General features: G+C 44.9%; 1 protein-coding gene across 1 annotated transcript in view; it reads right to left on the bottom strand.

Annotated features, from left to right (window-relative positions):
* The window catches only part of LOC124796069 (synaptic vesicle glycoprotein 2A-like), a 121,949-nt gene that overhangs the window by 35,038 nt on the left and 72,975 nt on the right, over positions 1-13,936 (bottom strand). Inside the window, exon 7 of the mRNA XM_047260155.1 lies at positions 9,590-9,749. Within this exon, the coding sequence (XP_047116111.1) occupies positions 9,590-9,749 (160 nt within the window). The remainder of the gene's footprint in view (positions 1-9,589; positions 9,750-13,936) is intronic.

Here is a 13,936-nt window from a genome sequence, read left to right as displayed (position 1 = left end):
ACTCTCTGCTTACCGGAAAATCTGTGGTGTCACCGCCAGACACCACACTTGCTAGGTGGTAGCCTTTAAATCGGCCGCGGTCCATTAGTATATGCCGGACCCGCGTGTCGCCACTGTCAGTAATTGCAGACCGAGCGCCACCACACGGCAGGTCTAGAGAGACGTCCTGGCACTCGCCCCAGTTGTACAGCCGACTTTGCTAGCGAAGCTACACTGACCGATACGCTCTCATTTGCCGAGACGATAGTTAGCATAGCCTTCAGCTACGTCATTTGCTACGACCTAGCAAGGCGCCATAGCAGTTGATAATTAATATTATGAAGCATGTACCGTAACGAGAGATGTTCTACAATTGTGGATTAAAGTTAAGTATTACATCATCTACGTACTTTATTTGCAATTCTCAAGATATTGTCCTGTTCCAGACCTCACGCCAGTCAAATGGTTCAAATGGCTCTGAGCACTATGGGACTTAACATCTTTGGTCATCAGTCCCCTAGAACTTAGAACTAGTTAAACCTAACTAACCAAGGACATCACACACATCCATGCCCGAGGCAGGATTCGAACCTGCGACCGTAGCAGTCGCGCGGTTCCGGACTGCGCGCCGAGATCACGCCAGTCAGCGTGTAATTAAACGCGTGCATTTCGGCCTCCTCTAGAAACACAGTGTTGGCTCTTCTGCCAACACTACAAAATCTGTATAACCTTACCTACCAGTCGGGCTTCTCGGGCACATCTTGTTTAAATTGACATAAATTGAATCTATTTTGAATAGAAAGAAACTTTCATTCTGCAGCGAAGTGTGCGCTGGTGTGAAACTTCCTGGTGGGTTAAACCTGTGTGCTGTACCGAGACTGGCACTCCGGACTGTTGTCTTTCGGCCCCGCGTTCGAGTCTCAGTCCGGCACACAGTTTTACTTCGTCAGGAAGTTTCGCAATTATGACCACTTATGACGTAAAGCGCGTTTGAGTTATAAATACTTTTAAGATCATTTTATTGTTTAAAAGGGTAAATTTTAAGACAGAATTTTTATTTTTACTGGTAGCTTTTTGAAGATATATAGTTTATCATCATTCTACACGAAGTGCTTACAGAAAATTTCAGCAGGGTCCACAGACAATAGCAGAATGTTCCAAGCACACAGGTCTGATGTACTTGTAACATCGTCATAACAACTTTGGTTATACATGGAAAGAGCTAAGCGTCGGTAACGACTTTGTTCTTACAAAATTGTTAAGGCTTTCGTGGCCAACTGTTGACAAACTTCAAAAAAATGGTTAAAATGGGTCTGAGCACTATGGGACTTAACTTCTTTAGTCATTAGTCCCCTAGAACTTAGAACTAATTAAACCTAACTAACCTAAGGACATCACACACATCCATGCCCGAGGCAGGATTCGAACCTGCGACCGTAGCGCTCGCTCGGTTCCAGACTGTAGCGCCCAGAACCGCTCAGCCACTCCGGCCGGCTGTTGACAAACTGCGCTTGGGCTTTTGTCTCGGGTCCTTCCGCCGACGTTTGTTTGATGATTTTGTTGACGTTTCACCAGTACGAGTGGCTAACGTTGTCAAAGCTTCACCTTGAATTGCTGGCGGGGGACTGGAAGCGAACTGTGGTTTCTCTCTTCCTACCTGCAACGGTCATTCGCTGCTGTCATGTTTGTGTATTTCTGTAGCTTCTCTGAACAAGCAGATGTGATAGCTTTTCTCTACACCGAGAACTTCAGCGTCGGTGAATTCTACTGTGTGGTCAGTGTTCTCAGCCGCTGCTCGGCCACGGTCGATTTCTCCATCTGCTCCAATCTGCAATGCCATTTATGTTTGGTGGTCCTGGTGTTGACTGATCGTCCAGTCATTCCGACATAGGCTATCCTGCACGTACGTAGTATACGGCGTATTCCCGACATCGCAAGTGGTCGCTTTTCTCCTTTGCCAATCAGAGACAGTCTTTGACCTTGTTTGTCGGTTTGTAAATAGTATTTACGCCGTGTTTGCGCAATATACGGTCGACTCTGTACGTCACTCTGGGAATGTAAGGCAGAAATACTGTGCCCAACATTTCTCTTTTTTCCGATGTGTCACTTCACCGAGTGTTTGATTCTGTGGCACTTCTTATGTGACTAGTGGAGTACCTATTGCTCCTCAGGACCCTTTCCATGTGTTGCATGAGGAAAATTCAATTTTGGGATCAGCACCAGAATAACGTACGTAAGTGGCATTGCAGGTTGGGGCATTTGGAGAAATCGGCCGTGGCGGAGCACGCGCTGTGTGAGACCGAACACACAGTAAAATTCGCTGACAGGGAAGTTCTCGCTGTAGGGAAGAGCTATCACACCTCCTTGTCTAGAGAAGCTTTAGAAATACACAAACATGGCAGTGGAAATGACCACGGAAAAGCCCTTGGACGTTAGCGCCCCAGCTTCATACAATCTGCCGCCGCGAGCTCGACTGCAGTCTGCCACCAGCAATTTAGGGTGGAGCTTTGTCAACGCCAGCCGCTCGTTCCGGCGAAACGTCAGAAAAATTATCAGACAAACGTCGGCCGAAGAACCCGAGACACAAGCCAACGGGCATCTTGTCAGTTTTGTTCTTCCGAGGAACATAAAAGGCTATCACCACAGCTGGTTGAAAACCAGATAATATGGAGTGTATTTGACGTCCTTTAGGTGTAATAAAATCGGCAGGTAGTTCACATTTGCTTCTTCACGTGGTACAGACAAAAGTCAGTCCTCCTTACAACAAATAATGAGCTAAATCGAGGGTTGTAAAAAAAATTGTCACAAGTGATACTAAGTGCAGACTTTTCAATTTCAATCACCAGGTTTTACACAATATTCTCTCCAAGTCATGCGGCTCTGGTTTCTCCCTCCTTCTCCAAATATACTTTCATCTTCTAGCAGTAGCTTGGTGCAGGGTGAGAAATTACGTATGTACCAGGCTTTGGTGGCACGTATTGTCGAAGTGGCCAGCGACGTCAAAATATAAGTAACTGTTCATCCACGGTGATGCACCATCCTGGAATGTAGGTATCTTTTAGGGTAGTTTCCCACATCTCAAAAAGTGTTCTGATTGGTTCCATTATGCCACTTGACCCATGTTCGCGTCAGGCTGCTGCACTTTCAAAGCACATCCATGGAAAACAGAGGACACAAGAGTAGGCGACAAAGTGTTTGACATCTATGCCTCACCAACGAACGCGGATGTCGGAGACTTGTCAGCGCTGTAAAACAGGATGGACAGCGATCTGTGGCAGAGTACAATGCTGGCTCAAGAACAATTAGTGTTTCGGAGCAAACTGTTAAACGACTGGTTCCGCAGGGGACTAGCCCCTGTTGGCACATCGATATCGTCCATTACTATTGCAGTGGGGAGTGGATCGTAGGCATTGGATCATGGATCAAAGGGAAAGTTTCCCCTGGTCGGATGGATCACGTTCTTACTACACCGGGCAGATGATCGTGTCCGGATACATTACCGTTCGGGCGAACGGCTGATCGAAACGTGCCCGGTGCTATTGTCACAGGCCAGTGTTATACTATGGGATACATTCACCTGGGTTTCCATGGAAGCTGTGGTAGTAATGGAAGGCTCCATGACAATTTTGGGCTAAATAAACAATACTGCGGTCCATCTGCACCCCTCCGTGCTTGTCTTCCCCGAAGGCGATGGCATCTTTCAGCTGGACAACCATATCACAAGGATATAACTTAAGAATCTGATCGTGAACTCATGTCAGTGTCTTGGTCACCAAATTCACCTGTTTTGGACGTTATCGGGAGCCAGCACGGGGACCACAAAGCACGCCCCATAATTTAGGATAACTGCGTGACCTGTGCTGAGACATCTGCCACCACATATCTTCAGAAACTTACCAAGCACTTGTTGAAATCATGCCACGCAGAACCTCTGCTTTATTGCACCCAAAGGTGGACCAATACGTTATTAAACAGATGGGCACAGTGTTTAGCCTCATCAGTGTAATGGTACTTGAAATAGTTGTTTCCTAATAAAAAAAAATTTAAATTGATTTCACACTTTTACTTGTCATCGTATTGTTATTGTTATTATTATGATTAGTTGTAGTATTGCTATTTAAACCCGACCACCCTCTGCTGTGTCTCAGTCTGCTTAAATGGAAAAGAAAGAAAATAAAACGTACACGTTTCTGTCATGTATGGGAACTGGATATACGTCCTAATCTCTTTCTCTCCCCCGTCTGTGTCTGTCTTCCCCACCCCCTTCGCTTGTCCATCCCCTCTTTCTTTGCCGCCTCTATCCATCCCTTTCTCTGTGCATCTTCTCTTCCTCACCCCTCTCTACATCTACTCCTACCCCAACTCTCTGTCCATCTCCTCCTTCACGTTTTCTATGTCCATCTCCTCTTCATCCCTCTCTCTGATCTTAAGCCTTGTTTATTGTTATCCCAATTTCAGATTCTGTAATAGTATTCAAATCATAATCGTATACGCCATAAATACAAATTCCCAGTTTGCTAGCAACGTTTCACTATTTATATTTTGCATATTAAGAAGGATATAGTCTACACGTGTCTAATAGTTTATTACAGTAACGTGTAATTTCATAGCATTCAGTCAAGAACTTACGGATATTAACGATTTTGAACAAACCAAAACCAACATTTACATTTTACAACGTTTTCCCTTTTATTACATACATATTACACACACTGACAGAAGAAAATCACAATACCAAGGATATGTGAGCCGTAAAGAGACGTTGATAGGCGTGTTTTTACATCTGAAAGATATCTACTTACACTTCGCACCAGTCACATAAAGGTGGTGCAGAGCGCCACTATCAGAATGCAAATCAGGTTTGCTTTAAACGCACGCTGTAACAGTTGTGAATGTTAGTTGGCTTTGAGATTGGATGTGATAAGTTGACGTTAGTCGGGAATTCCTCCAAGGCGACAGAGACGCCATTATAAGCACGTCACTGAGTTTCGACGAGGTCATGTAATAGGGTTAAGAGAAGCTAGATATTCCATCTGCGATATTGCGGAAAGATTTGACAGAAATTGAGCCACCGTACATGACTGCTGGCAGCGATGATCACGAGAATGTACGGTCGCAAGGAGACCAGGCTCCGAACGGCCACGTGGCGCTACCGAGAGCGGAGACCATCGTGTTCGGTATATGGCTCTGGCGCTTCGTACTGCATCTGCAGCAGCAATCTGAGCAGCAGTTGACACTACGGTGACCCAATGAAGTATTACAAATCGGTTACGTCAAAGACAATTATGGCGTCTGTCTAAAACCACCGTCATCTCTGACTTCAGTGCTGTCAAACGAGAGATCATTGGAGGGCAGCGTGGAGGTCTATTGTGCTTCTGATGAAACCGGGTTCTGCCTCGGTGCCAGCGATGGCCGTACGTTGGTTAGAAGGAGGGCAGTTGAGAGGCTGCATCCAACCTGTCTGTGTGCTTGACACACTGGACCTACACCTGGAGTTAGACTCCGGAATTGCAATACCTGAAGAAGGAGGAGCACTCTCTTGGTTATCCAGCACACCTTCACTGCAAATTTGTACATCAGTCTGGTGATTCAACCTGTTTTGCAGCCATTAATAAACAGCTTTCAAATGGTTCAAATGGCTCTGAGCACTATGGGACTTAACTTCTGAGGTCATCAGTCCCCTAGAACTTAGAACTACTTAAACCTAACTAACCTAAGGACATCACACACATGCATGCCCGAGGCAAGATTCGAACCTGCGACCGTAGCGGTTGCCGCGGTTCCAGACGTTAGTGCCTAGAACCGCTCGGCCACTCCGACCGGCCATAAACAGCTTTCCAGGGGGTGTTTCCAACAGGATAACGTTCACCCACATACCGCTGTTGTAACGTAATATGCTCTAAATAGTGTCTACATGTTGCCAGGGCCTGTTCGATCATCAGATCTTTCTCTAGTTGAGCACATATGAGACATCATCGGACGACAATTATAGCGTCATCCACAAAGAGCATTAACCGTCTTTGTATTGACCGACCAAATGCAGCAATCATAGACTCCATACCATAAACTGACATCCTGCACCTGTATAAAGCCGTCGGCACACGGACCGTGCATCCGAACGTTGAGCGTTGAGCGTGCCGAGTTTCTGACGTCACAGCGTGGAATAGCACGTTCGGGAGTCTTTCCGAACGTGCAGAGCAATATCTGGCATGTTAGATATTCTGAGCGTGCGTCTGATAGTCGACCAATGAGATGGCACGACGCCACCTACGTCACACGTATGCCGAATCCCTTCAGTACAGAGTTGTGAGACGCCATATTGGCATTCATTTCAAGCCTATATGAATACATGCCGTTTCTGAGCACCAGAAAATTGCGAATCACTGGAAAATCCGTTGTTAGTTGTGTGATTCGTTCCAATACATTAATGAGAAACATCATATTCATGGCAAAAGAATTATTGTAACGAGCGTATTATGAGCGTAGGCTATTTGAAAGCAGCGACACACTGAAGATCCACCCAAAATGCATGGTTCTTCGTACAATTTGTTATAATTAAATTTCAATTAATAACATAATTATCTACGATTAACGTTTTTAGCAAGGGGTAAAATAATATTTTTAAAAGATGTGGCAGCCTGGTGTTGGTTTAGAGTAATGGGTAGCGCCTCTGTCCGGTATCAAGTCTTCGTTGGGGCGCTGGTTCGCATCCTAACACTCCCAACCTTTCTTTTTTTTCCCCTAACATTCGCGTTTTTATTTAGTTCTGATACTTTATTATTAGTTTAATATAAGTATATGCTGTAATATTTGATGTTATGTAAATATAAGTTCGCCTTTCTTTGAGGGGTGACTTTGTTCGATTGGCTTAATTACAGGACAGCTTGCGCTACTTATATAAAGATGTTTTGGTCCTTTTTCTTTTACGCTTCGTAATTCACATGTTGCAATGATTCTGCTACTAGGTAGGAACAGTGATCAAGTAAGACTGACCTTGGGGTTTTACTAAAATGTGGGAATGATGAAATAATGTTTATCTTATGCGGAGAAGTATTCCAAATTTGTACCGCACTGTTTGTAATGGAACTTTTATAAGCCTGTGTCCTTATTGATTGGACATGTTAATTTCCTTTTCGTGGACGATGGAGGAAATGTGCGTTTTAATAGAGCTAACGTGGGAATTTTACGCGCGACCGTTGAGTAAACAGTGTGATTTACGAACTAGAAACATCCCTCAACTGCCGCTGGATTGCTTTGCGATCGCGTATACCACGTTGGGGCCCACGTACCGTATGCAAAAGTCGCATCGTTCCTGAGCGTTGAGCAGCACGTTGGACTCGGCACGCTCAACGTTAAAGTTCGACAGGACGGTCCGTGTGCCGACGGCTTAACATAATGCACGCACGTTTGCAGGCTTGAATTCAAAATTGGAAATTTGTGGTAAGTACTATAGGAGCAAACTGGTGTGGTCATCGGTCCTTACGCTTACACACTACTTAATCCGACTTAAACTAACTTACACTAAGGACAACACACACACCCATGCCTAAGGGAGGACTCGAACGTCCGACGGGGAGAGCCGCGCTAAGCATGGCAAGGCGCCTCGGACCATACGGCTACCCCGCGCGGCGCTTGAATTCAACATTCTGGCATTAAACCAGTTCTTAATGCACCATCATTTCGCATTGCCAGTGGCTTACGTCGTGCTTACATTAACCTGTAATGTTTATCACTTAAACATGTTACCTAGACAACTGTATTCTCTAAATTTCAGTACTCTTCGCCAGCCGCGGTGGCCGAGCGGTTCTAGGCGCTTCAGTCCGGAACCGCGCGACTGCTACGGTAGCAGGTTCGAATCCTGCCTCGGGCACGGATATGTGTGATGTCCTTAGGTTAGTTAGGTTTAAGTAGTTCTAAGTTCTAGGGGACTGATGACCTCAGATGTTAAGTCCCATAGTGCCCAGAGCCACTTGAGTACTCTTCATTGCTTTTTGGTGTTGCGACTTTTTTTCCCTCAGCGCATATAAAAGATGACCTTCCTGTACGTGCATAATAACAGTTGAGTATTCGAAGGCAGATTTTTGTGTCACAGTTTCAAAGCAATCCCTGAAGAACATTTGGAGATTCGAGAGTCTGAAGAAACGACATTTACATTTTTATTTATACAATTATTATCATTATTATTATTATTAGAACGTAGTCTTGTGTCAATACCTGACGACTGGAGATCAGGAGACATTGTTCCCATTCAAGAAAGGCAATAAAAGACTTTGTAAAAACTACAGAGGAATAACCCTTATGAGTCAAATTCCAAGATTTTTGAAAGAATTTTACTAAATCGAATAAGTGAAAAGATAGAAAAGGAGCTGAGTGAAGAACAGCATGGGTTTAGGAAAGGAAGAAGCACTATCGACCTGATATTTTCTATCCGCCAACTAATGGAAAAAAGTTCGGAGTATAACAAAAGTGTGATAATGGTTTTTATAGACATAGAAAAGGCATATGACTCAGTTGACAGGGAAAGACTCTGGGAAGAAGTGAAGAAGATAGATATAGAAGACGGATACATTAATGTTATAAAGACAATGTACAGAGGACACAATTATAGAATGTTGTGATGGAGGGAATGAATAGGGCAGTTAAAGATATAGTAAAAGAAAAAGACAAAAAGATGATTTTTGCAGATGATATGGTAATATGGGGTGATAAAGAGGTAGATGTACAGTTACAGCTTGATGCGTGGAAGGAAATAATGAAACGGTATGGATTAAAAAGTGAAGTAATGGTATTTGGAAGAGAGAAAGGGATCAACGGAAATATTACCTTGAATGGAGAACCCCTCAAAGTGGTATAAAGTTTCACTTATTTAGGGAGTGAAATATCTAGGGATGGAAGAATAACTAACGAAATTAATAGGAGGTTACAGAAGGGAGGCAATTTCTACCAAACAATATAACACCTGATTTGGAATAATGAAGTTTCAGAAAGAGCATAACTCCTTATGTATAAGAATTATTACATCCCTATTGTCACCTATGGTGGAGAAACATGGACAATGACAGAAAGGGACTGGAGCACACTGCAGGCGGGGGAAATGAAATTTCTCAGAGCAGTTAAGGGAAAAACAAGAATGGACAGAGTAAGGAATGTAGAGATTAGAAAGGACCTTCAACGAGAAAGTATGAGAGAAGAAATTGAAAAAAGAGATTAAGATGGTATGGGCATGTTAAGAGGATGCATGAGCAGAGACTCCCCAAAATTATGGAAGAACTAAAGATGGGTGGGAAAAGACCTAGAGGGCGCCCAAGAACACGGTGGAAAATGGGAGTGAGAATATCTGTAGAAAGGAGAGGTGTGACCTGGCAGCAAGTGGAGGAAGAAAAGTGGTGAGAGGACCGAGCCAAATGGAGAGGACTCGTCAGTACCCAGGCCCGGCAGTAGCTGGAGCGGGATTCGGATATAGATAGTTTTGTGTCACTGGAAATCGGTAGCAGAGTGGTGGTTGGCTCCCTGGCAGCGTGAGGAGGACTGTGGTACTCACGGGCACGCAGGCGGCGGCCCCTGCGGAAGCGACGGCGGTGCCGTTGCCGCTGGCGGTGTCGAAGGCCGCGGAGGCGACGGCCGCGGCCAGCGTGGCGTTGCGCTCGCGGAAGGTGAGCGCCTCGCACATGTAGGCGTCCTGCCCCTCCAGCCCCAGCAGCCGCTGCGCCTCGTAGAACTCCTCCATCGTCGTGAAGATCTGCGGCAGCCACAGCCGCACCGTGTTCAGGCTGCAACACGAGGCGGCCACGTACTGCTCACAAGGTGTGTGACAGCGCACGGAGATATTAAGGTGTTAGGATGGTGCATAAATTCGTAACGTTTTTATTTTGCATGTTGGTATTCAGGTTGCTTTCGGCTTGTTTATGGACTGACATTTTTTAATTGTAGTTTTCTGTTGCTATTTGAGTTTACATATTATCGTCATTTGGAGATAGTCTGTGGAACATATCGTCATTTGGAGACAGTGTGTTGAACTATGGATGCCAGAAAATTTCCAACATATTCATCTGTTTGAGTTCAATAAAGGGGCGACATCAGCGGAGGCAGCCAGAAACATTCGGGCCATGTATGGCGATAATACACCACTGGCCAATAAAATTGCTACACCACGAAGATGACGTGCTACAGACGCGAAATATAACCGACAGGAAGAAGATGCCGTCATATGCAAATGATTAGCTTTTCAGAGCATTCACACAAGGTTGGCGCCGCTGGCGACACCTACAACGTGCTGACATGACGAAAGTTTCCAACCGATTTCTCATACACAAACAGCAGTTGACTGGCGTTGCCTGGTGAAACGTTCTTGTGATGCCTCGCGTAAGGATGAGAAATGCGTACCATCACGTTTCCGACGTCGGATTGTAGCCTATCGCGATTGCGGTTTATCGTATCGCGACATTGCTGCTCGCGCTGGTCGAGATCCCATGACTGTTAGCAGAATATGGAATCGGTGGGTTCAGGAGGGTAATACGGAACACCGTGCTGGATCAGAACGGCCTCGTATCACTAGCAGTTGAGATGACAGTCATCTCTTCCGCATGGCTGTAACGGACCGTGCAGCCACGTCTCGATCCCTGAGTCAGCAGATGGGGACGTTTGCAAGACAACAACCATCTGCACGAACAGTTCGACGACGTTTGCAGCAGCATGGACTATCAGCTCGGAGACCATGGCTGCGGTTACCCTTGACGCTGCACCACAGACAGGAGCGCCTGCGATGCTGCACTCAACGACGAACCTGGGTGCACGAATGGCAAAACGTCATTTTTTTGGATGAATTCAGGTTCTGTTTACAGCATCATGATGGTCGCATCCGTGTTTGGCGACATTGCGGTCAACGCACATTGGAAGCGTGTATTCGTCATCGCCATATTGCGTATCACCCGGCGTGATGGTATGGGATGCCATTGGTTACGCGTCTCCGTCACCTCTTGTTCGCATTGACGGCACTTTGAACAGTGGACGTTACATTTCAGATGTGTTACGATCCGTTGCTTTACCCTTCATTCCATCCCTGCTAAACCCTACATTTCAGCAGGATAATGCACGACCGCGTGTTGCAGGTCCTGTACGGGCCCTTCTGGATACAGAAAATGTTCGACTGCTGCCCTGGCCAGCACATTCTCCAGATCTCTCACCAATTGAAAATTCTGGTCAATGGTGGCCTAGCAACAGGCTCATCATAATATGCCAGTCACCACTCTTGATGGGCTGTGGTATCGTCTGGAAGCTGCATGGGCAGCTGTACCTGTACACGCCATCCAAGCTCTGTTTGACTCAATGCCCAGGCGTATCAAGGCCGTTATTACGGCCAGAGGTGGTTGTGCTGGGTACTGATTTCTCAGGACCTATGCACTCAAACTGCGTGAAAAAGTAATCACATGTCAGTTCTAGTATAATATATTTGTCCAATGATTACCCGTTTATTATCTGCATTTCTTCTTGGTGTAGCAGTTTTAATGGCCAGTAGTGTATTATTCGCCATTTGGAGATAGTGTGTGGAGCTATGGATGCCAGAAAATGGAAAGCTAAGTGGAGAAATCGTAACATTTCCAACATATTCATCTGTTTGAGTTCAATAAAAGGGCGACGGCAGCGGAGACAGCCAGAAACATTCGGGTCATGTATGGGGATAATGCTATTGGACAGAGCACGGCAATAAAATGGTTTTCTCGTCTTGTGGGGGATCGTTTTGACATTAGTGACTCTTCACGATCAGAAAGACCTTCGGGGTTCGATAAAAATCGATTGAACGCACTAATCAACAAAAATCCACATCAGTGTCCTCGAGAACTATGTCAAATGTGACGAACTGTGACCATTCAACTTTCGAGCGACGTTTGCATGCAGTGGGGAAGGCTCAAATATCAGGTGTATGGGTACCGCATGCTCTAAGTCAAAATCAAAAAAAATAAGTGAGTGGTCATATGTGTAACTCTATTTGCTCATCTTAAATTGTCTCATGAACAACACTGACCATTCGTGTCCTGTATCTTTACTGAGGAAGAGAAATTGTGTCTTTATGCTAACGTACCTCCTCCCATGAACCATGGGGAGCTTGCCGTTGGTGGGGAGGCATCCAAGCCTCAGCGATACAGATAGTCGTACCGTAGCTGCAACCACAACGGAGTGGTATCTGTTGAGAGGCCAGACAAATCTGTGATTCCTGAAGAGGGGCAGCAGCCTTTTCAGTAGTTGGAGGGACAACAGTCTGGATGACTGACTGACCTGGCTTTGTAACATTAACCGAAAAGGCCTTGCTGTGCTGGTACTGCGAACAGCTGAAAGCAAGGGGAAACTACAGCCGTAATTTTTCCCGGGGGAATGCAGCTTTATTGTATGGTTAAATGATGATGGCGTCCTCTCGGGTAAAATATTCCGGAGGTAAAATAGTCCCCCATTCGGATCTCCGGGCGGGGACTACTCAAGAGGATGTCGTTATCAGGAGAAAGAAAACTGGCATTCTATGGATCGGAGCGTGGAATGTCAGATCCCTTAATCGGGCAGGCAGGTCAGAAAATTCAAAAAGGGAAATGGATATGTTAAAGCTAGATATAGTGGGCATTAGTGACGATCGGTGGCAGGAGGATCAAGACTGCTGGTCAGGTGAATATAGGGTTATAAATACAAAGTCAAATAAGGGTAATGCCGGAGTGGATTTAATAATGAATAAAAAAAATAGGATCGTGTGTAAGCTACTATGAACAGCATAGTGAACGCATTATTGTAGCTATGATACACACGAAGCAACGCTTAATATTGAAGTAGAAGTTTATATGCCAACTAGCTCCGCAGATAACGAACAGACTGAAGAAATGTATGATGAGATAAAAGAAATTATTCAGATAGCGAAGGGAGACGAAAAAGTAATAGTCATTGGGGACTGAAATTCTATAGTAGGAAAATGAAGAGAAGGAAAAGTAGTAGGTGAATATGGAATGAGGGTAAGGAATGAAAGAGGAAGCCGTCTGGTAGAATTTTGCCCAGAACATAAACTGATTATAGCTAATACTTGGTTCAAGAATCATGAAAGAAGGTTGTATACATGGAAGAATCCTGGAGATACTAGAAGGTATCAGATTATATAATGGTAAGACAGAGATTCAGGAACCAGGTTTTAAATTGTAAGACATTTCCAGGGGTAGATGTGGACTCTGACCACAATCTGTTGGTTATGAACTGTAGCTTAAAACTGAAGAAACGACAAAAAGGTGGGAATTTAAGGAGATGGGACCTGGATAAACTGAAAGAACCAGAGGTTGTAGAGAGTTCCAGAAAGAGCGTTAGGAAACGATTGACAAAAACGGGGGAAAGAAATACAGCAGAAGAAGAATGGTAAGCTTTGAGAGATGAAACAGTGAAGGCAGCAGAGGATGAAGTAGGTAAAACGAAGAGGGTTAGTAGAAATCCTTGCGTAACAGAAGAGATTCTGAATTTAATTGATGGAAGGAGAAAATATAAAAATGCAGGAAATGAAGCAGACAAAAAGGAATGCAAACGTCTAAGAAATCGACAGGAAGTGCAAAATGGCTAAACAGGGATGGCTAGAGGACAAATGTAAGTATGTAGAGGTATATATCACTAGGGATATGATAGGTACTGCCTACAGGAAAATTAAAGAGACCTTTGGAGAAAGGAGAACCACTTGCGTGAATATCAAGAGCTCAGATGGAAAACCAGTTCTAAGCAAACAAGGGAAGACAGAAATGTGGAAGGAATACAGAGCGTCTATACAAGGGCGATGTACTGGAGGGTAATATTATGGAGACGAAAGAGTACGTAGATGAAAATGAAATGGGAGATATGATACTGCGTGAAGAGTTTGACAGAGCACTGATTGACCTAAGTCGAAACAAGGCCCCGGGAGTAGACAACATTCCATTAGAACTACTGACGGCCTTGGGAGAGCCAG

This window comes from Schistocerca piceifrons, chromosome 4 (genome assembly GCF_021461385.2).
Source record: "Schistocerca piceifrons isolate TAMUIC-IGC-003096 chromosome 4, iqSchPice1.1, whole genome shotgun sequence".
Lineage (NCBI taxonomy): Eukaryota > Metazoa > Arthropoda > Insecta > Orthoptera > Acrididae > Schistocerca > Schistocerca piceifrons.
The sequence above is the reverse complement of the archived record's forward strand: the minus strand, read 5'-3'. Positions and strand labels throughout refer to the sequence as shown.